The 25,366-nt window shown below is 34.3% G+C and overlaps 1 protein-coding gene across 1 annotated transcript in view; it reads left to right on the forward strand.

The window, feature by feature from the left end:
* Positions 1-25,366, forward strand: part of PCDH15 (protocadherin related 15) — a gene marked incomplete at both ends in the record, with an annotated part of 665,703 nt that overhangs the window by 457,396 nt on the left and 182,941 nt on the right. The window contains one exon of the mRNA XM_084244834.1: positions 920-1,048. Within this exon, the coding sequence (XP_084100960.1) occupies positions 920-1,048 (129 nt within the window). The remainder of the gene's footprint in view (positions 1-919; positions 1,049-25,366) is intronic.

Consider the following 25,366-nt stretch of genomic DNA (forward strand, 5'->3'; position numbering starts at 1 on the left):
ATCATTTACCATTAGTACAAATTGTGTCTATAATTTTTTAAAACAAAAGTTGGGTACTTTTTGACCCTGACTTTTCTTCCTGTTTTTTGTTTATAAGTTATTAAGTATTGAACATTATGGCATAATGGAGTTTTTATGAGCATCCTTTCAGTGACTAGTCCTACACTGTGACTAAGCTGGGGGATGGGCATGCAAGTACTCAGGCTTTAATTAAAGAAAGTGGTTTCCAGCTTAAGTCACATATTATGTCACTTAATCACATAATCACATTGATTATGAAAGGTATTAACATACATGATATTATCTGGTTGCACCAGGCCAGTGATTTACCTTTTAATCAGGTAGCACATAGTACTGGTAGGTTTGTCTGATTACCATTTCTTTAGGCAATATAATCATAAAATAACATTTACAGAGTAACATATGGTCCTCAAGCACTTTCTCATAACATTTGTTTACCTGAAATGCCCATTTGGTTTACCATGCTATTTTATAACATGCTAGTTTTTTTTTTTTTTTTTTGAAAATTGAAAAATTTAAGTAATGTAAAAATATAAATGTTACATTTTAAAGAAAATGGGTTGCATGTGTGTATAAACAAAAGCCTTCCACCCATAACATGTGAATAAGATAAAGGTAAAATCACTTTCTAAATGTAAACTCCAGGAAATACTTGACATTTTAAAAAAATATATTTTCCCTTTAATATCGTGTTTTGTTTTTTCCATCTATTGATTTTTTTAGGAGTGTGAAAGTTTTAAGCCTTATTTTTATTTATTTATTTTTTCAGAAAACTAAAGATTAGAAATAGTAGTGAGAAATACAAAATAATTCCCAGGTACACAAATGCTAGCATGGCCATTTAACTGACATAAAAATGAAAAGTACTTTTCTCACATTTAATCCTGTTTTCTTCAAGACCTCAACTGCCACAGTAAATGTGGTGGTAACAGATGTCAATGACAACGCTCCAGTGTTCGATCCCTATCTGCCTAGAAATCTCTCTGTGGTGGAAGAAGAAGCCAATGCCTTTGTGGGTCAAGTAAGGGTAAGTGGAGTTGTGTGTGTGTGTGTTTGTGTAAATATAGAATTATGTAGCATGAAATAATCACTATAATAACAGTTGTCTTTTCTTTATCTTTTCATTTTCTGAGATTATAATAAAGTATTTTTAGAGTAATATATAATTAGTTGTACCTTTGGATATGAGTTTGGAAATACACACCCCAAAATATGAATATTTATATATAAATGCACTTCGTTATATAAGACTATCTTTAGTGTCTACTATGAACCTATGTTTCAAACACATCTCTTGTCCAACATAGGCAACATTCATTGCTAGGCATTTGTCAAAGCACAGCAAATTTCTGTAGTTCTTTTGATGAGTAAACCCTTTTATTTAACAGCAGAGATAAAAGGTACTCAGTTGGACCATGCTTGGTCTTGATTAAACTCATGGCTTAGAAATCATAAGATGGAGGTAAATCTTGAGGAAAAATCAATTTTGAAGCATCTGGCTCATATAGAGATCTATGTTCTCTAGATTAAAAAAAAAAAAAGATAAACCCATGCCATTTGCAGCAACATGGATGGAGTTAGAAGGAATTATGCTCAGTGAAATAAGCCAAAAGGAAAAAGAAAAAATTATCAGATGGTTTCACTTATAGCAGGAATGTAGGTGAACCAAATAAGACATCAGTGTAAAAAAAATAATAACAGTACAAAACACAACAAAGCAAAAACAGACAATTATAAACCAGAGACATCCTGCAGGGGAGGAGGAGGGAGAGGGATCAGAGGGGGGAGGGAGGAGCACAGGATACTGAGGTGATGGTGCACAGGTGCATTGGTGAAGGAAACTCTGTGGGGACTACACCTGAGAGGGTGGGGAGAAGCAAATGTTTTTTTTTTTTTTTTTAAATGAGCAATGATGTATAACATAATAATAATTAAAAAATAAAACAAAATAGATTTCTTCTCTAACAATTACCCAGGCATCTCAAGTTCAGGTTTCAGGATCCTATTTCTTCCCTGTTAAGGCCTTATTTCAAATAGGAGGTTTGATAATGCATTGAAGCAAGCCTTCCCTACAATCCTTCTACTTTTTCCCATCAAGCAATGGGTCTGTTTTCTTGTATATTTTTTTTATGGCTGCAAAAGAGGATGTGATTATTATAGTGTGATCTTTATACTATGTCCTGAGATTTGGATTAACTAGTTTGAACCCTCCTCAGAAAACTTATAATACATACAGCAGTCAGCGTCATAGTCATCATTCTTATTTTTAGTATCTCTCTTAAATCCTGGAGAAATTGCATGAGACATACATACCCTGTGTCTTGATGCCACCCCAATTCACTCAGGTGAGAGCCACAGCAATTGTGCTATTACAGCTTGCCCAGGGTTCTGCTGCCTTCTTAGCTGCAAACTACACAATACCTTTGCTGTCAACAGTTTTACCATGGATTCAACAATGAAAAAAAAAAGTGATAAAGATTCATATATAAAAATTTTTTGTGAAGTACCATTAAAACGAATACTAAATAAAGATGTAATTCAGAGAAGGAAGCCAATAAAGACATTGATAAAAAACCAGCTATCCTAAGGAATATAGGCACTTAATCCCAGGGACAAATTCTGAGAAATGATACCCCAAAAATGCTTCACAATTATTGATCATTAGAAATGATGAAACTGGAAAATTTATACGCTCACTCCTGAGTGTCTTTGGTCACCAACCCGTGATGGAAGACACATTTTCAGTATTTCCTACATCCGTTAAATACAGACAGACATTCCTCTGCATTTCCATCACAGGGGCATTTCCTTAGGTTCTAGATACTGACAGATGGAGGTTAGCCAGAGATATGTTAGCTGTATGGCATATGCATAGGACAATAACAGTTTCTTATACACCAAACAAGGTGATAATAATAGAACCATGTGCAGAAAATTTAGAAAAGGAGCCATGCCACATGCTGAGATTGACTCACAAAGGATAAATGTTGATCAGGAATCAATTGCAGTGAGTTGGAAGCTGTCTCAGGAGAGATGATGGCTTGTGAAAAAAAAAATAGAAAAATGAGAGCATGTAAGATGTCATAATTGCAGTAAAAAGGCATGCCACATTATAAACTCTTCTTTTTTTTTTGACATAGAAGGTGAAATTCTAGGATGGTATGCAGTATTGCATTGTTGTTTGATTCTAAATTCAGGAAGCTGAACTCAAACGCAAGTATAATAGCCCAGACATATAAGTATTGAGTTGTCTAATCATAATAATAATTAGACTAGAGTTGTCACTCTAACATGTCACATTGACAAAAACTAAAAAAATCATTTAGTCATATTTATTGACTATTGATATAAAAAGGTATTGAAATAATTTCAGAAAGTTATATTTCCCATTTCTCTTAATATATTTAGTATTTGAGAGATTAAGCCCATAGGGAATATGCAACTAATAACACAAAAGTGTATGTTAACATGGATAATTAATTTTTATTTTTCCTTTCTCATTTTTTGTCAATTTTCCTTGTTATTATGTGTCTTTTCCTTTAAGGAATTTGTGGTATTATGAGCAATAGTCTCTATAAATTATTCCAGCATTAAAAATTGAAATATAGACCTCAGCATCAATTTGATAGTACAAAAATTGCCCTAGACTTTTGGCAATAACATGTTTTCCTAAAAGCTAAATGAGTTTGAAAGTACAAAGAAAAAGGAAAACAGACAAAGCAGGTGCATCCAACTGATTTTTCGAGTTTCAGTGAAGTTATAATGTTCATAGAATGGAATTTTGATGCATCATAATGGCCTCCTGTTGCTACCTAATGCTAATTATATAATACATCAGTTTTACTAAATGACTCATGCTCCACTTGTAAAATTTAATTTTAATTGTCACAAAAATATTGCCATGCCTTAAACCAAAAAAAGTATGGTTAATTATTGTATAGAATTTGAATTACTGACTTTGTGTTTTGTTCTAATGATATTTTAGTATGAATTATCCAGTGTCCAGATTCAAATGCCAAGGGATTTTTATTTAATTTTTATAATAAAGTAGTATTTTTGTAGTCCCAAACTTTATTGAATAAGGAATCATCTAATTATAGAATATAGAAAGCAAGAAACTTTTGGTATATAAAAAATAATCCAGTAATTGTTTAATATAGAACTCACTATACACATGTATAGTATATCCCATTTAAAGCTGAGAATCTTATCTTCTCAAAGCACTTGTAGTAGCAGTGTAGTTGGGGAGAAAAGATGTATGCTGAATGAAACTTAGCAAACAGTGAGAATAGATTCTTTGTCTCTGTGTCATATGTCAAATGTGTCACACCTATTATTTACTATAAAGAATGAGAAATACCACAAAGGCTTAAGATAGAGTTGTCAGAGGTCATGGGGAAAGTGTGTCATCTACAGTACCTTGACAAAGTAGTGTGATTATAGGCTGAAAAGGAGAACAAAGAAAGAAAGAGCCCAGACAGATGTGACACAAGGCAAAATTGAACTGAAGAGGCAATTTGAGAGCAAGGCAATGGTCTGACAATAATGGTAGATTTGTTTAGAGGATTTCTGGAAAATTGATTAAAAACATTATATTCAGATTGGCAAGGCAAGGAAAGCCTATGAAATTGCAGCTGGTACAAAGACTTTACTTGTTATTGTCATGTTTTTTCAATATCCTTCGAAGTACTTCATGTAAGATATGAGAGTGCATATGCATATCCTGACACAGGCCATAAGTATTGCTGGTAGAATGGGCCTCAAAGCCAAGAGGCATTATAACAGGTCCTGCAGAACTCTTAGTCCCAAATTTCCAGGTGTGCAGGCACCTGATCAAAGTATGATTAAATCTCCTATAGCCCTGAATTTAGATCCCTCAGAGCTCTGATCAAGCACCAGAAATGTTCTTTCTAGGGAATCTATAACAGTAGGATACAGCATAAGCTCCATAGAGGCCCACTGGGTCTTGAGATGTATTTGCTGAAGCAGTCTCCTGGATATGTGATCAGTTCTCCACCCTCACTTTCCTTTAACCTGCACTGTGCTCTGCCCATAGCTTCAAGACTCATCACACAAAAGCACCAGACTTCTTATTTTCTCTTCCAGTCCTCACCTGTTATAATCCTTCCATATCATGATAAATTCATTATTCTCTGCTCACTAAGTTGATTCCTTTTTCTAAAGATTTATTTATGCACACAACGTTTGGAGTACAGGCCAGAGGTGTGGGGATGAAAGGATTCACCAGAGAAAGAGTGGGGAACAGAACAGGCAGACTGACTGAAATACACTGCTGAGGGGAGCAGCAGGCAAGACAGGAGAGGTCTGCTGTGCCATGTGGGTAATGCCCTGGCCAACTGGGGATTGAACTCGTGCTGCAGAGGCTGTGGTTAGCTTCATGGTGCTGTGCTTAACCCTTTGCACCACCAGGGAGGCCCTCACTAAGTATTCTTATGCTAGCTCATATATTTCCATAATTTTAGACCCAACATTCCAACAATATTTAAAACTTATTAAAGTGGTGAATGGGCTCTAGAATAAGACACTTGAGTTCAAATATGATTTATCAAAATGAATAATGTTAAATATTAAAGTTATTTGGTGTCTCTGAACCTGGAGTTATATATGCATAAAATGGGGTAATATGATTTTTCATGTTTTATAATTGGAAGAATTAACACATACATATAATATATGTACATGTTTAACATAATACATAGTCAATGTGCACTTGGTTTTTATTAACTATTATGATTATATTAAAGCATTAAACAATTTTAAAGCATCACTACTTATAGTATTTAAAATTTAATAATATTAACAGTGTTATGAAACAAATTCAACTACTTCTATTATTAATGAGTTTTCTGATTTGTGAATTATACTATGCATTTCCCAAAATAATGCTTTTTTGAATAAGTTTTTAATAAAGTATGAAATATTATTTAAGTTAATAAGTGACTATTTTACAATTTTCCTACAGACAGTAGCATTGGCTTTTGGTCATAACAAACATACAAATTCTCATATATTATATAAATCTTCATATGCATGTATTCCCATTTGTGGGCTATTTTAGAAATTTAAAGGGAGTTAAAAATATTTGAAATTACCAAGATGGAATTCAGGTGTGCAATCCTGGATTTCATGTTTTTGCTTATTTCTCTTAAAATGATTCCAGTTAAGGTTGCATTGAAAGAGGCTGTTAGACTGACTATAGTATAAAATGAGTAATGATACCTTTTAACTCTTTGTATGTGCCATAATCTATGTTAAGTGCTTCTCATCGTGTATATTTGATGACTCTCAATGACTTTAACCATTATACTACAGGAGCTCGTCCTATGATCACACTTTTTATGATTTGCTCATATTTAACTGAGTCAGTAAGAACATGCAGTAAGTAGTTCACACGTGTAGCAAGTAATATCAGCATCAAGACCAGTGAGATTTCTTTTTAAAGATTTATTTATTTACACAAGAATGGGGGTACAGGCCAGATGCACAGGAGGGTGAGAGGATTCACCAGAGACAGAGTGGGGAACAGAACTGACAGACTGAGGAAATACACTGCTGAGGGAAGCGGCGGGCGAGACAGGAGAGGTCTGCTGCACCATTTTGGATTCTTGCCAGCCGGCTGGGATTGAACTGGTGCTGCAGAGGCTGCAGACAGCTTCACACTGCGGTGCTCAACCACCTGTGCCACCAGGAGGCCCCCAGTAGGATGTTTTTTAATTGTGTTGTTTTTTTTTATTGTGGTAACTTAGGTTCAAACACTGAATATGATTTAGAAAAACAAGTTCCCAGAGCTTATCCCATGGTAACTGTATCAGAACCCTGGGATAGGGATCAAGAGCCTGTGTTTTAGCAGGTGCTACAAATGATTCTGAGTTAAGCTAACTTCTGTGTGTATGTGTGCGTCTGTGTGTGTGAGAGAGAAAGAGTGAAGAAGAAAAAGTATATAAAATTTATATATGCATGTCTGTATTTACCTGTTATTAAATAAGGTAAATAGTTAAGAGTAATCATGCTGGTTCTTTTGTTGGGGATATATAATTTTAAACAAGTTTGGTAAACTGCTTTGATGTGTTTTCTAGATCTTATTTATTCAAAAACCTGAATGATTTGTAGGGAATAATAATTCATTCTAATGTGTAAGAGTCAGGTGGATAGTTTGGTCCCATTGCAAACCTTGGGTCTTCAGAAGTGTGGAATCACAATGCTTACCTCAAAATAGTGTCTGTATTTTCATTTTTCTTCTCAACTAATGCCCGGTGGATTCACTTTTGAATCTAGCTTGGGAGTTAGAAGATAAAGGCAGATCTGTTTCAGTAAACACAGTGTCAGCTACAGAGTCACAAAGAGTTTCTCTTTGCTTAACAAAATTTACCATATAGGAGAATGAGATAGTTTTTATAGTTCAGCACATTTGCTGACACAGGTGCTTCAGTGCCTCACTGTGAGTGGGTATTTTGGGTGAGTATCAAAGATGCCTAGCCTTCATGGTAACTTCTCATTGAGGAGTTCTTAAGTTCCAGAGTCTCAAATTCGTCATCTCTGATTTTCACAGTAGCTCTAAGCATGAATGCATGCAAAAATGCATCAGATAAGGTGCTTAGGAACATTACCTGGTAAATGCAAACAAGTTTCTCAGAATTGCAGATAATATACAGTAAATGTTGCCCAGCAAAATTTCAGTTAATAACTTACAGAAATTCTTATTCTAAACTGACTTATAGCTCTACATAACAAAAATAGAACTCTGAATCAACAAAATGTTCTTTCAGTTCTAAAACAAAAGAGTCTGATTTTATATTGCCTGAAATACAAATGTGTTCCCAATTTGAGATCTGCATGTTAAATCATAGCTGTGATGAAGTGGTAGAGATTCAATTTTAAACATTTAAAGCAGTTTTACAAACATTAGTAAACTGCAGTGTTTAGAAGGGTAGTGATGGTGTTATTTTAAAAAGAAATTGATATTTTCTTCAACTATACAATTTAATATTAAACAAAATAAATCTGAACCTTAGTGGTCTATTTCTGATTTATGTAGTTGTCATCTCCCTATGTGGGGTTCTAAAAATGAAATGAAGGTGGGGAGCTTTATAGTGTTTTATTTATCTTTTGTAGCTCAGCATGACATTCAACAGTGCCTGAAACTATAATACTTCTTTTTTAAGTGGGCCACAAGTGGGGAATTTTATGGGTTCTCTTTGTCAAGTCAAGCTATATAATGCAAACATTGTACTCAGTCGAGTAAGGAAAAAAGCCCCACACAATTTGAAAAATTGGTGACATAATTTTAATGTTGCTACCTAAAAAAATATTTATAATGGATATTTATTGCTTGTGAATTTTTTTGGAACTTGGTGATCTTTCAGATCGTCAATGAACAGTTTATAAATGGGTTAGAAAATTTATGAATGCATTTTTACAGTATTTACTTGGGGCATCTACTCATTCAACTCTTTTTGTCTTCATTCAGCTATTAAAATAAATAATGTATATGTTCATGCATTTATATATGTATAACTATTCATAGCTGTATAATCATATATGCACTATGAATGCTATTGGCCCCCAGCCTCATTTTTACCAATGACCTTTTGTTTGTTTGTTTGTTTGTTGTTTTTTAAAGATTTATTTATTCATGCATACATGAACTGGGGTACAGGCCATAGATGCAGGGAGTGAGAGGATTCACCAGAGACATAGTGGGCAACAGAATAGGCAGATCAACTGAAATATACTGCTGAGGGGAGCAGCGGGCAAGTCAGGAGAGATCTGCTGCACCATGTAGGGAGCTCCCTGGCAGGAGATCGAACTCGTGTTCAGTGGCTGCAGATAGGTTCATAGGCTGCATCTTAACCCCTTCTGCCACCAGGGAGGCCCCCCAATAACCTTTTGGTTGCTAAATGTCACCTTCGTCTGAATAATATCATTGCCCTATTTGAAATGGATCTCTTGCTCACTGCTGGTATTCTACTACCTATTGTTCCTGGTTTTTGTGTTTAAGCTTATGTTTCCTTACCAGTTTGCTCTTTAAAGCCCTCTTTAATACTGCATTATTTATATTTTCTAGTTTTATTTAGGTATAGTTGATTACCAAAAAATACATATAATTAATGTTTGTAAACTGAGGAGTCTGAGTGTGGACATATGTATATCCTCCTATTATCAATATAAAGCCAATATCTACTACTTCAAAATTAAACTTTGGATTTTGGAAGTATTTTCCATTGTTCTGATTCTACACATCTTTTTTTTTTTTTTTCTGTAAAATTCCACTCACACCAAATCCCACATGAAAGCCTGTAGCTTTAGTTACCCTTGAATGCTTATGTCTCCCACTGCTGCATCTTTAGCCTCTTCTGATTCTTTAAGCTACAGTCTAAAATAGGCATTTATCTGTAAAACAGACCCACTTAAATGTCCTATGGGCACTTCAAATTCAATATGTTTAAGATTGAATCCTTATTTGTATGGCCACAGAAAGGGCTCCTTCTTCTGAAATCTGTGTCTTGGTTTATATTTCTGTAAATCACATGTTAGGAAACATCTCATTCTTCCTGACTATTCATATCCAGTTAATCACCAATCTGGATAATTTCACATTTCAAACTATTATCATTTTTTCCCCAAACAACTGTAGTCAAGTCCTCATTTCTCATCTGAACTATTGTTACAACATCTTAATTGGTTATTTTGACACAAGTCTTGCTAGTCACTTCACAATTTTTCCTCAATGTAATTGCCAGAATGATTTCTATATAACATAGCTTGAAGCGGATATTCTCAATAAAGCAAGCAAAGCATACATCCCAATATTATTTTAACAACTTCTAGTAATATTAATCTGCTTATAATTACTAATAGATGTTCTCTGAACTCTCCCATGTCTTTGCCTCTGAGCATGCCTGCTGCCTTTGCTTTTTCTTTCTCCATTCTTTATTTAGAGACATTATCTTGAAAATGCTAGCTAGACATCTCTAGTTGGACATTTGTGCTTATGCTCTGGTGTTATACTGTGCATAGCTTTTTGATGTTTCTTTCTAGAATATATTTAGGCTATATATTTTTCAAAATTCCATAGTCAGAAACTTTTTCATTTTGATTTTAGAAAACTCACAAATCCAACCCAATATTTGATTCTTTGAAACTAAAAAATTAAACAGGACCTAATGGATTAAAATTATCTAAAGGTAAGCTTTTATAGTGAAAAATCATAAACATTGTAGGAAAAATATAATAAATATACACATGAATACTTGGCTTATTACATTCATACCCATAAGTAAATAAGTTATCTTGATAAATAGAAAGTTTGATATTGCATTTCGATATGACTTAGTATTTCAACATATAGACCAGTACAGATAGATATGATATCAAAAGCAGCGATAATGCAAAGAACAATTGAAATCTATGCTGGTACAGAGCAAAATTTACCATCTAAGAGACGAGATCTGGAAACAATACACTAATGAAGGCTATTCCCAGATAACAAGATTACATGGAGGTAAACTAATGGAAATGCTGCCAGCCTATTTGGTCACGTATTTGGAATTGTGTTTCCATTCACCCATTTAAAAATACATACTCCATTTAAATATTTTATTATTTGTCTGAGAAGAAATACCAACTATTTTTTGCCTCACAAATCCCTGCCCCATTTATCTAGCTGTGCCCTTTAATGCTGCATTATTCATTTATGAGTTCCAACTTTATACAAATCACACTTCTGTTTTATAGACTGATGAGAATTCATGGCCTGTTTACATTAGTTGGAATCAGTTATCTTTCTCTACAAATGTTACAGCTCACTACAATTACTTATACTGACTTTACTGCCCAACTGAGGAAGAAATGTAGCAAATGACTTCCTGAAGCCTTTAATTAGAAAAAATCTTGTCCTTTAAACTAAGAAAAACTGTGTAGTATGTAGAAAAACTGTGTAGATATAATCATATGTGTGGGATTTATTAAATTATTAGAAAGTGAACATAGATGTAAGTGCAACCCGGGTTTAAAATGCATCACCAAGAAAGCTTCCTGCATACCTCTTCTCATCATAGTCACTTTCTTATAACAAGTAATGGCAATAGTTTCTTATTTCCTGTTGTCAATTTACCAACTAAGTAATCATTTATAACAATATAGTTAGAGTTTAGCTTTTGCTTTTTTAAATGTCTATAAGCAGAGTGCATTAGTATCTACCTTCTTATATTCATCTTTAACTTTCTATTCAGCATTTCTGCATGCCTGTTTATTTAGATATTTTATTTGCTATCTGCAAGTCATTTTCACATTCTATCATTGATGAGTATTTGAATGGCTTTCAGTTTGAATCTGTTATAATCAATGCTTCTGTGAATACTTTTATGTCACTTCTTTTGGTGCACATGTACCTGGGTTACATTGTCTTATGAATATGAGTGTATTTAACTTAATTAAAAATGTCAAATTGTTTTCAACAGTGATTAGGACAAATACTGTGTAAGTGCTAGTGATTATCCCCACCTACATTATTGATGTATTAATCTATCTAATTTGGACCGATCTTAAATTTTTTAGGGGTATCATTTTTGTGGTCTTGGTTGGCATTTCCCTTACAACATGGAGCATCTTTTCATACGTTTACTTGCTGTTTCAAAATTACTCTTTTTCCAAAGTGCCTATTTAAGTCTTTTATCCACCTCTCTGGTGCATTTCCACTGTTTTTTTCATTTTGAATGTTCCTTTTCACTAGTGAGAATTGTTCATATATTCAGGATATGATGCTTTCATTGTTGCATGTTCAAACTTCTCCAACTCTGGGACCTTGCATTTTACTTAATGTTGTCGTGACAAGGAGACTTTTTGATATTGAAATTATCAACATTATCCATTATTTTCAATTGTTACACACTATGTTTAGGTCATGAAGATGTCCTTTCAATTTATTTTAAGAAGTAGTATTCTTGTTTTTATTAGGCATATAATCTGATATTTATTTTGATGTGTGATGTGAGCAAAACATCTACTTTAATTCCCTTCTATACATATAGCTACTTATATAGTACCAGTCTCTCCCCTTACCATAAATCACACAAACCACAAATGTGCAGTGCGTTTTCTGGTCTTCTATTTTGTTTTACATTTTTTATATAACTTGAAAAAATATATAAACTATTACCCTTGAATTATTTTCCTAAAGTTTAATTTGAATGGCTGAATTAAAATATATTATTCATCCCAGTATGTGAAAGCTCCATATTACATACAATTTTCTCTTTTAGAATATTTAGATGATTTACAGAATGTTATGGTTTACTCTTTCTGTTTTTATTATCACCAAGATATCTGCAATGGGGCCTCCCCGGTGGCGCAGCGGTTGAGCACTGGGTTGCGAATCTGCCTGCAGCCTCTGCGGCACTGGTTCAATCCCCAGCTGCTCCGCGGCCACCTGTGAGGGTCCCACATGGCGCGCAGACCTCTCCTGCCACCCGCTGCTCCCCTCAGCAGTGTATTTCGGTCCCTCTGCCTGCTCTGCTCCCTGCTCTGGCTCTGGTGAATTCTCTCACCCTCCTGCACTTCTTACTGTACCCAGTGTTTGTATAAATAAATAAATAAATCTTAAAAAAATGCAGACTTAAAATGAAAAAGATAGCTGCAATGGAAAGTCTATGCTCACATCTCTGATTATTAAAAAAAAAAGATTATACACATAATGTTGACTTTTCTGGAGAGCAATAGAATACCATCAAAGAGTAGTTGCCAGTTAGAACCCTATCATTAAAACCTGAGAATTCTTCCCAAAGCTCTGTTAGAATTTTTATTACATTCTCTTCTCTCCCAATTTATAAGTATTCATGACATTTTTGTCATTTGAATTTGCATTTCTTTTATTTCTTTTTTCGTTATTGACGTACCATTGGTTTAAAACACTGTATAATTTTTAGAGTTACAGCATTGCACCCTTCAGATGTTGTTATATTTCCATTTATTTTTGTCCTGTATTTATAGACTTTCCTGGGATATAAAGCTCTGAGTCACTTCTTTGATCTTGTAAAATAAATCCAGACTAAATTTCTGACAGCTTTGAACCATTGACCCCTTGTTCACATCTCTGACAATACACTTCTAGAATTAGCTGTGTGTGTTTTTTTTTTTTAATAGGTCATTGTTTTTTCTCAATTTTTAGGCAGTGTTTTTGTGGTGAATTAGGATCAATTCCAGGTGTCCTTGCCATAAGACAAGGTATTTTCATGATAGAGTACTTTCATATTGATTAGCACTCTCCTATTCAGATTTGTGATTTTCTCTCTCCACTTCCAGCAAAATTATGACTCACTCTAAAGCATGTTCTCCTGGATCCTGCCAATATATTTCTTACATGAAGTACTTTTTTTCTTACATCATTGTTAATTTTTGTATAGTATATGATTTCTCTCCTCAGACATGGCCACTGCAGCTCCCCCACCTCCACAGCACCCACCGTCATCACCGTACCCCCTTGTGGTCTTGCCCCTTCCCACCTCCTCTCTCCTGTTCCCATCATATCTATGGTCACTTTCAAAGTTTCTCTTTGATTCTTTGTTTGGTTTTCCTGTATTCTACACATCAGTTATACCATCTGATATTTCTTTTCCTTCTGACTTAATTTGCTTAGCATCAGCTCTTCCACTGTCATCCATGTTGCCACAAATGGATGTTTATCTTTTTTGATCTCCGTGTAGTATTTCATTGTATATGTACCACATCTTTTTGATCTACTTATCTGTTTTTCCTTAAAGATATATTTATTTATGCATACAAGAGCTTGGGTAGAGGACAGAGGTGCAGGGGGTGAGAGGATTCACCAGAGACAGAGTGGGAAACAGAACAGGCAGACGGACTGAAATACACTGCTGAGGGGAGCAGCAGGCGAGACAGGAAAGGTCTGCTGCATCATGCGGGTAGCTCCCTGGCTGGTCTGGGTTCAAACTTGTGCAATGGTTGCTGATAGCTTCATAGTGCTGTGACTTAACACTTTGCACCAGCAGGGAGACCCCTACTCATCTGTTCTGGGACATTAAGTTGTTTCTGTATCTTGCTATTATAAATAGTACTGCAGTAAACAAAGGGTTCCAGGTTTCCTTTTGAATTAGGATTTTGTGATATTTGGGTAAATTCCTAGGGGGTGGAATACTAGGCTGTATCCTGCCAGTCATTTTTTAACATATCCTGCTTTTAAGCACATCATTGCTTTACCTTAGTAGGAACAATTAGAATATGCCACAACTTGACCTTAGTTATTAAATGTTCAAGAGAATTGAAAGTAGCTTGTTACAGGTATTGAGGACATATATCATTTTGTGAAATGTTTAGTTTAAGTAGGGTCTTTAAGCAATGGGTGATTGATTTCCTTTAGTAATAAAGAGAAGGTGAATTTCCATTTGGAAGATCAAGAGAATGAGGATGTTTGAGGTTTTGAAATACCTCCAGCCAGATGAACTCAGCTCATTCTCTTTCTCTAACAGCACTCTCATCTCCTGCAGGAGATGTCAGGCCAGAAAATGTGTATTTCTATGGCCTCACCATGATGTGCTGTAATAGAAGTCTCTGGCTTTTACCTCATAGTCTTAGTTGAGACTGATGTTTCTCAGCTTAATTTTCCTTTTTCAATATTTATATTCAACTCCACAATTTTTTGTAAGCTACTGTTAACCTATAAATCTCAAATCACAGATATATGGCATTAGCCACTCTTTTGCCTTTTCCCTTTGTATATCATCCCAGTTCATCTGAGATGAGCCTCGCAAATAAGGCTGAAAACATCCTCCACTCATGTGATAATTTGACCAGAAAATTATCAAATTCAAAAAGCTCATAATAGGTGCCTCATTCCTAGGTTCACTTTTGTTCATTGATTTTTCACTATTTCTGAAATATATTCCAAAACAGGTGCTTTTCCTATATCTTTATCCATAATTATTTATTTCCATAGATAACATCTATTTTTTTAATTTTAGCATAGAAGAACTGGAGTGTAAGCCAGAGTGAGGGGGTGAGAGGATTCACCAATGACAGAGTGGGGACAGAGCAGGCGGATCTACTGAAATACACTGCTGAGGGGAGCAGCAGGTGAGACAGGAGAGGTCTGCTGCCCCAGTTATCAGTGATAGGTCTTAGCGGTGATAGCACTGAGACTTAACCCCTAGGCCAACAGGGAGTCCCCCAAATATGTTTTTAAATGTCAGTTGGGGTCACCATGCTTCCTGATATGTAAACAAATTGAATATATCCTTGATGTCTAGTTTCGTTATTTCCTCATGGGTCAATTCTATATATTTTTTCATTATATATTGTTTAATATCCTGAAATTGTGTATATAAAATTTAATGCCTTCAGTAATCACATTTGCTGCAATAATGCTGTGCATCAAGCAACATTGCCATCTTGGTAATACATAATGCTTTTTTTTCCCTCACTCTTGGGTCTACAGGTAGGTAGGGGTTAGCAAAAGTTTGTGTGCATCTCAGCTGGTCTTAGTGCATGTGGATCTGGGATCTACCTCAGGTTTAATTCTGCTTCACAAATCTCTCATTTTCTTTTTATCAGCACCTACCCATATTATAGATAATGTAACAGGGCAACAGAAAAGTTTTGTGGCTTGCCCATTTTCACACATTTATCATCTGCTTTACCTACCAGTTGAACAAAGGTGTCCGAACTCCCAAACCAATTATATTTTTCTGCTACATTGCATTGCCTCTATTGAAAACCTTCACATCAGATCCTATTCATGAAGTAAAAGAAGTAAATAAAAAATATGTATGGATAAGGATGTAAAAAAAATTCTTATGAAAACTGCTTTTAAGTCAACTAAATATTATAAGATTGGTTTAAGTATAATTTATAGTTATTTTCAATTTATATTATATTGATCCTGTTCACTGATGATTTTGGAGAAAAAAACATTGCCTTAAAAACTAAAAAATCTAATTATGAACACCTAGCAAACCTGATGTATTCTGTTAACTAATGATGAAATTTATATTTTAGTAAATGCATTCACAATAGCTTATGTTACTTAATATATGTCATAAAATATTTTTGATAACTGTCCGTGCAGCATAAAATCATGCAAATTTCATCTGTTCAGATTTACTATTATTGCCTGGACAATTCCTTCATCAATGTTATAACTTTTGTATAATACAAAATAGCAACTAAATTAAATTATGAAAGCATATAATCTTAAAGGGGAAAACACCATTCAAATTATTTCTCTAGAGATATATTTAAAGTTTTAGAAATTAGACAATGAGAACCTTAAACTGCAATGTATATTAGAATAAGAATTAAAACTAAAAACTTTTGCTTCCAAGTTCAGTATCCTTTCAGTTAATTCATATAGAAGAATCAATCCACTTTTCCAGTATCTAGTAAAATTCTTCTAATAGAAATTTATACTCTGCCTGTATGTTTGATATCTAAATTATGTCTAACCATGTTAACACAGTTTAATGTAATTACATTGCGATACCACCATATTTTTACCTGAGTTATGCAATTACATGATTAAACTTATATGCACAGCCAAATCAGATCTTGTTTATATATTTTATTGCTACAGATACTTCATAATTTGTAAAAAAAAATTTGATTTTTTATTGAATCTGACTTTACATTGCCATTTGAGACATACAAGGATTTCTTTATAAACAAAATTTTAAAATATAAATTACTTTAAAATATTTGAGTATATTTTTAAAATGCTATCATGTGTACAATGAAGAAATTGACCAATTCAGATAGAAGTATAATTTAGTTTTCGATACTATAAATCACTCACTGTAGTTAGTGAACTCACTATTTTTCCAGTTTATTAGTTATAATGATAAATAAAATATTTAAAATATACTACATGATTATTTGATATATATTTACATGTGTTGTAAAAGGATTTCCCTATCTATAGGCAACTCACTTGGGTTTTTTGGGTGGTGGTTGTTAATAGTCTTTAATTGAACATTGCTTTATAATACTACATATGATTCATATGTATGATCCTGTCTCTTCAGGATCATACCATCAACATACCACCACAACCATCACAACCACTAGGCCTCACAATTCCATTATAGTCCATTGTATACACACCCCTCCTTTGTTTTCTACCCTCACCCTCCCCTTCTGGTAACCTCAGATTTATAGTCAGATTTTTATGATTGGTTTTGGTTTGGTTTGTCCTGACTCTTTTTTGTTGTTTCTTTATAGTACGCATATGAATGAAACCATCCTTTATTTGTCTTTCTTCTTTTCTACTTCTAGCTTATTTTACTTAGCATAACAAATGGCAAGTTTCATTTTTTTACAGCTGAGTGTATTCTGTGGTATTCATACACACATATATATATGTCAGATATTATATATGATATATATCCAAATGTCAGCTTGAAACCATGTATCATGGCTCATATATATAAAGTTGTTGTCTTATCTGTATAATCCCATCATCTGCCCTTGGGCACTTAGGTTACTTCCAGAACTTGGCTATTGTAAATATGTTATAATGAATATAGGTATGTATATATCCTTCTGAATTAGTGTTTCTCTATTTTTGAGGTAGATTCCTAGGAGTGCCTTGCTGGATCATATGGTTGATCCATGTTTAATATTTTGAGAAGGTTGTTTTCCATAGTTTTCTGTACTGTTTTCTATGGAGGTATATCAGTCTACTTTCCTACAGTGTACAAACATTCCTTTTTCTCTTCATCCTCTCCAGAATTTGTAGTTTCTGGTCTTTTCGGTGAGTGCTGATCTCACAAGTGTGAGATGTTATCTTATTGTGTATTTGATTTGCATTTCCCTAATGTTACATCTATGAGAATTTTTTCATGTGTTTATTAGCCAATTTTGTGTCATCATTGGCAAAGTGTCTATTTTAGATCTGCTCATTTTTTTTGTTTTCTTTTTATTGTTGTGTGAGTTTTGTTTGAAAATTAATATAAAAAGCCTGAAGAGAAACATGCGTGTATATTGTTATTAAATACTTTAAAATAAGATAATCATGTCATTTAGCTTATAAATTAATTCCTCAGTAATTTAATTTTATAGGAAATTCAAAATAGCCTACTAGTTAATCTAAGGACGTTGGAAGGAAAAATCCCATATTTATAATAGGACATGCTTAAAATATTTTTTTTTTGGAGCTAAATGTACTCTTTCACTTTAGAAGCACAGATTTTGCTACTACTTACAATCTAGCTATAATTTTTCATTTTTTTTTTTTTTTGGTGCTGAAACCCGGAAATGAATGGCTATAATTTTTATAGCTGAACTAGGCATTAAGATAGCATCAATTTTTCTTCCTATGACTTTTCTTAGTTAAATAGTTAGCATTCCATGGGATATAAAAGAAACATAATAAACAGGGAAAAAAACAGTAAAATAAAGTGAAACTAACAGAATCATGGGATTACTAAATATACATTTGGAGAAATTTATCAACATCAAAAACTTCTTATGATACATTGGTCTGAAACACAAACAGTAAACTTACTACAATATTGGTTATTTATGAATTGCTTCACTTTCACTTATAAAGCACAGATGTTATTAAATAGTTTCTAGTTAACAGTACTTTTCCCTTGAGCTACATAAATTTTAAAGCCATGAGGAGAAAGGGAGTAAGGTACAAAGGTGAAGAATTGAGAAAGATGTAATAGAAAAAAAGAAAAAATATCAAAAAGCTTATGCAGAACAAAACTATCATTAAACAAAAAGATATCTACCCAATGGAAGAAAATATTTATACATAATACATCCAGCATGGATGACTATCCAAGATTTACAAATAAGCTTGGACAGATTTGTAACTGTTCTTCTTTTGTAAAACAAGGAAACAAGTAACCTAACCAAAAAAATGTGCAAGAGAACTGTAGAGACAGTTCTCCAAAGAAGAGAGACAGATAGCCATCAGACACGTGGAAAAAAAAAAAATGCTCATATCACTTACCAGGGAAATTCAAATTAAAACCACAAAGAGATGCCACCTCATACCTGTGAAAATGGCCTATGTCAAAAAACCAAGAAATAACAAATATAAATGATGATGGGTATAAAACATATCCCTCAGATATTGTGAATTACTTGAAACTTTGTATTTTTTTTTATTTTTTTAAAGATTTATGTATTTATACAAGCGCTGGGTACAATCAGAAGTGCGGGAGGGTGAAAGAATTCACCAGAGCTAGAGCCGGGAACAGAAAAGACAGACTGATGAAATACACTGCTGAGGGGAGCAGCGGGTGTGGCAGGAGAGGTCTGTGCAACATGTGGGACCATTGCTGGTGGCCGGGGATTGAACCAGCGCTGCAGAAGCTGCGGGCAGCTTCTCAGCCCAGCACTCAACCACTGCGCCATCGGGGAGGCCCTGTATTTTTTATTTTAAAGAGGTGCTGTAGATCAAAACATTTAAAGTCAATATTTAAAAACAAAAAATCATATTGTTCATAATTTGCTTTTGCTTCCTGTGTTTAACTTACTGTTAGCTTTTGAAATAAGAGTTGAATAAGTGTCAGTACTTGTTAGGATTAATTGAAGTGACAATGAATGGATGCAAAATAAATTTTGACAAATATCTAGAATCCAAATAATCAGAGCAACTTTAGCCATGGTTATGAATGTAAAAGACATTTAGTATTAAAATCTAAAATAAAAGGTTAGTGCTATAAAGTAACATCTATTGATGGTTTGTTCCATATGCTTTCTATGTATTGACTCATTCAACACTCAAAAAATATGATATAAAAGATGTTAATATTGTGCACCCTTTAACTCTAGAAGGTGAATTACTTTACTGAGACTATTTAACTGAACATGGATATACCTAAATTGGAGGCAGTCTAAAATCTGGATAAAAATCACTGACCTTTGGCTTACCCGGTGGCGCAGTGGGTTGAGCGCAGTGCTGTGAAGCTGTCTGCAGCCTCTGCAGCGTGGATTCAATTCCTGGCCAGCCAGGAAGATTCCCACATGTCATGGCAGAGCTTTCCTGCTCCCCTCAGCAGTGCTTTCGGTCTCTCTGCCTGTTCTGCTCCCCGCTCTGTCTCTGATGAATCCTCTCACCCTCCCTTGCCGCTGGCCTGTATGCTAGCTATTGTATGAATAAATAAAAAATAAATAAGTTTTTAAAAAAATTTTAAAAATTACTGACCTTGACACTAGGCAATCTGAGGTTGGAATTATAGCTATATTACTTAGTAAATCTGTAACTTTGGACAAATTATCTAATCTACGTGAAACTTAGTTTTCTTGTGCACAAAATAGAGACAGTCCAGTTTATAGCATTCCCTAACTTTAAAAATAAGCATTGTCCTCCAGACAAAATAAGAACACTAGTAGTCAGTGTAATAGTAGTAGTAGTGGCAGTAACAGAAACATTTTGTGGACATGAATTTTGAGTTCTGCATTGTGATTTATCTTACATTTCTTGGTATAAACATCTTGCCAGAATTGTTATAATCTATATATTTGAAAATGATGCCTTTATGCTGCTATAAAAAAAAACCTAGCAATGTTGCATCAGTCATTAAATACTTATAGTAAATTGCCGTTTGCCATCCGAGTCTTGTCGAGTTTGGCATTTAAATCAAAATCATATTGCCATCATTTTGAAAACATTTTTTCTATCTTAACCATGAAAATTTAAATATCTCAAAGTTCTGATACCAACATGTACTAGATACACTGCCATTTTTCTTAAGGAAAAAAATACAATTATTTTGTCATGACTCGTAGGTAGTACACATAATGTAAAAGTTATCAACAAGCTTCTAAAACTTCTTGACCTCATTTGAGCTATATTTAGTAGTGATGGACATGACTCGAATGTCATTTCCCTTTTTGGCTCCACAGGACTGGTTTAATTGTCTCTGTTTTCATGCTGTCATTACTTCACTGTATTTTTTTTTTTCATAATACTCATGAAAATGCTAGATAACTTCTATGTGTTGTGTCTTTCCCATTAGAATGTAATTTTCAGATGGACAAGTTTGAAACCCTAACATATGACCTATTTGATTAGTGTATATTTACTCTGTTACCTACAGGTTACTACTCCAAAAATTTTTGAATTTTTTTAAAGATTTATTTTATTTATATAAGAACTGTGGTACAGGCCAGAGGGGTGGGAGGGTGAGGGAATTCACCAGAGACAGAGCGGGAAGCAGAACAGGCAGACGGACTGAAAACACTGCTGAGGGGAGCAGCCGTCAAGGCAGGAGAGGTCTGTCACACGCCTTGGGGGTATCTCCCTAGACAGCCAGGAATTGAACCCACACTGCAGAGGCTTCAGACAGCTTCACAGCGCTGCACCTGCTGTGCCACAGGGGAGGCCCTCCAACATTTTTTTTTAAAGATTTATTCATTTACGCATACAAGAGCTGGCTTGTAGGTCAGAGATGCAGGGCATGAGAGGATTCACCAGAGACAGAGCGGGGAGCAGAACAGGTGGATTGACTAAAATACAATGCTGAGGGGAGCATTGGGTGAGACAGGAGAGAGCTGCTATACCATGTGGGTTAGCTCCCTGGCCAGAGATCAAACTCATGCTGCAGTGGCTGCCGATAGGTTCATAGTGCTGAGACTTAACCCCTTGCACCACAAAGAGGCCCTCCAAGAATTTTTAAAAGACAGTATCTACTATGACATTAGACTTTGTTCCTGCCCTTTATCACATTCAGACTTAAAATATCCTCCAGCAAAATTTTGACACTAAAAATGTGAAATGAGTGAATGAAAGCATATGCGATTGACACAATCAAATGTGAACATAATCATTTTATATTTTTATGTATTGTATACTTTCTAGTGGGAATGGGAAAAAAATAACATTGTTCAAGAAATCCAGCTTATATTTACTGAAATGGAAACCCAGTTCTTCAATAAAGCATTAATGTGAACAAATCACATTCTCTCCTCTTTTATAATTTACATTAGATAATGGAAGTGTAATTAATTAATGCATGCAGTATAACACAAAATTGCTGAGACTGACAAGTACAAAGTGCGACAGAATCACAGAAAAGTGGAAACTAATTCAATTTCACTGTCAGCATTAAATGGATATAAATATCCATAAATATGAATATATTTTTATTTACTTTTATTTGGCTTATTTGATTTTTAAAATGTTGGTTTTGTGTCCACACAAGTATAATTTAGAAAATTGCTCCATTGGAAAAATATTCTTTGTTTAAAACATGCTTTCCTGAAAGGCAAATAGGATTCCTATGTCTTTAATGCTTCAGTGTTTCTTCTTTATATCTACTCAGGCATAGACTTTCTAATTTTAAACAATGTTAAGTATTAAATGTGTGCCTCTACCTTCAGCTCTTCTTTAAATGAATTTCTTGCCTGTTTTGATTTGTATGAAACCCCAAAAGACCTAGTTAAGTGACCTGCAGGAACAGAATATTGCTTATGTTTTAAGGAAAGTAATTGTATCCAAATCTTCATAAACTGGTGCACACAGCTCTTACAAAGCCTGCCATTATGACTGGACAAACCTTTAAGCTACATGTGGATTCTTGAAAATTTCAGGTAGAATTCAATATCCAGTTTGAAATTTGAATGTTAGTCCGATGGTCATGTTTTTCAATCATCTCTCTGAACCTTATAGTACACAAAGGCAACCCACAAATTCATAAAATATCTACTTACATAAAATCAATTTTGACAAGAAAGATAGTGGTTTATTTTAGATAAAATAGTATTTTTGAGAGATTTTTTTTTTACTTTATATCTGAAAGTATGTTCAGTAGTTCAGTTGAGCAAAGTTTATAATTATTTCTTTATGTTTTTATCAGTGTTTAATGAAGTTAATTTTAGGTAATCCAAGCATATTGGCAAGAAGGATAAGATTTATGGCATATATGATCATGGGTGCTAGGAATAGAATTGTGAGGACTACATCTGAGCAGTGAAATCAAATACTATCTGAAATTACAAATGAGGTAATAAGAAAATAAATAAATTTTAAACATGACTTAAGTCATGTATGGTGTTGTAAATTTCTTGATATGCTGTTTATCATGTAAATTAGTATATATGCATACAAGAAAGGGAGAGAACAAGAGAAGAGGTGAGGAGGAAAAAAGTTGATATAATAGCGAAGGCAAAATTTTTATAATGGAAAATCTGGTTTGAATTTTACTTCTGCTTCTTACTAACTGAAAAATTTAAGTTTTTATAACAGTTTTCTCATAGGTAAAACAAAGGTGATCATTATCCACTTACAATTTCGATGTGATGATTAAATGAGATAATGGACATAAAAGCAGCTTTTTAAACTACCAGTTACTGAACAAATGTTGATTAATATGCATACATAAACATACACATAATTATGTCTTTTTTTCCTTTTTTTTCTTTTTTTTTAAAGATTTATTTATTTTTATACAAGAGCTGGGGTACAGGCCAGAGGCATGGGAGGGTGAGAGGATTCACCAGTGAAAGAGCGGGAAACAGAACAGGCAGACTGACTGAAATACACTGCTGAGGGGAGCAGCAGGTGCGACAGGAGAGGTCTGCCACACCATGTGGGATTCTTGCTGGCTAGCCGGCTGGCCGGAATCGAAACCTCACTGCAGAGGCTGCAGTCAGCTTCACAGCTTGGCGCTCAACCTGCTGCACCACTGGGGAGGCCCTAATTATGACTTATTAGCACATTGCACTTTAACCTGCACTGTAACATCCACAGAGTAAGTTTAGTAACTAAATATATCAAAGATGACATAGTCTTCATATTTTAATTTTATTATTAAATAAGTAATTTTGGCATATTTAAGAGCAATAAAGTAGCCTATAGGGATTGTATCTTATACTTTCATATATCTATGGAAGCATAATTATTTGAAATGGTGTATGAAATTATGTATTTCATAATTATATGAATGCATAGCATCTGGCAAATATTACATGTTTAATATATGCTAGAAAAATGATAAACAACTCTGATATAAAGAGCAAAAAGCAGTTTAAAAACTTTCAGCTGAGCCCCCATATATTAGGTTAAGGGTTGCTTTTTCAAAATTTGCATTAAATATAAACAATGGTTTTTGAAAGGTAAGTGCTTGTAAAACACTGTAAAACCTAAATATTCCCCACTTTACTGGCATGGCATCCCAGATAGTGAGTAAAAGAACTGAGAATTAAAATGTAGTGTTCAGGGGCCTCCCTGGCGGCTCAAGGGATTAAGCACAGCACTGTGAAGCAATCGGTAGCCTGTGCAGCTTGAGTTTGATCCCCACCCAGCCTGCGAGCAACCACATGGTGCAACAGACCTCTTCTGTCTCACCCACTGCTCCCCTCTGCAGTGTATCTCAGTCAATCTGCCTGTTCTGTTCCCCACTCTGTCTCTGGTAAATCCACTCACCGCCCCCTCCCCACACCCCTCTGCACCTCTGGCCTGTACCCCAACTCTTATATACATAAATAAAAAATATTTAAAAAATATTAAAATAAAAATCAATACAAATAAAATGTAGTGTTCAGGTTAAATGTTTAGAGTCCTTTTACCTATGTTAGGCTAAAACAAAAAATCTAGAGGATGCAATAATATGATCAGAAAAATATTCCTCTACCAATACAAAGAAGACATTTCTAAATGTTCTATCGTGGACTAAATAGTATCTTGTTCTGCCTCCTTTTCTTTAATAGTTTTATTCTCTAGTTATAAAGGAGAGGTTGGTAGCATGTTTCCCTGCCAATATAATTGTATCAACATTATTTTTTACTTTTAGTTGGATGGTTATAATCCTTTTTATTTTTCATTTATCCATTTTAAAAAATGAATATAAAGTGTCTGAGTAGAGCACTGAACTCAGTGTTGGAACAGGCTCTGCTTTTGTGGACTTCACAGACCAGAAAAGTGTCAAACATTAAATAAACCCACCATTTGATGGAAACATAATGCAGACTTGTGATGGAAAATGAGATGTACTACCCAGCTCTCTCTTCATTGGACGGATATAAAGTTGTCACTTCTAGGAGGGGTATAGGCATATTTACATCAGCTGTCAGCAGCTTCAGGGATTGCCACAACCTCAAAGAAGTGCCTTTACCAAGGTCACAACTTTCTCAGTATATCCCACATTTTACCTGATGCTTGAGTGCAAAATCCTGGCCACTGTGATCCATTTTTGAATAATTCTAACTTGTAATCATAATTTTAGAGTTCCTTCTGGAGTTGGTCAAAAATGTTGACCCTATATAATTAGATTTCTCTCAGTTCAATTCTGATTTCTAACTCTGCTTTCCATGTGCATTGATGCCAAAGGTATAATTCAGTATGCCATTTGCAACTAATTTT

Source organism: Talpa europaea, assembly GCF_964194135.1.
Source record: "Talpa europaea genome assembly, chromosome: 10".
Classification (NCBI taxonomy): Eukaryota; Metazoa; Chordata; class Mammalia; order Eulipotyphla; family Talpidae; genus Talpa; species Talpa europaea.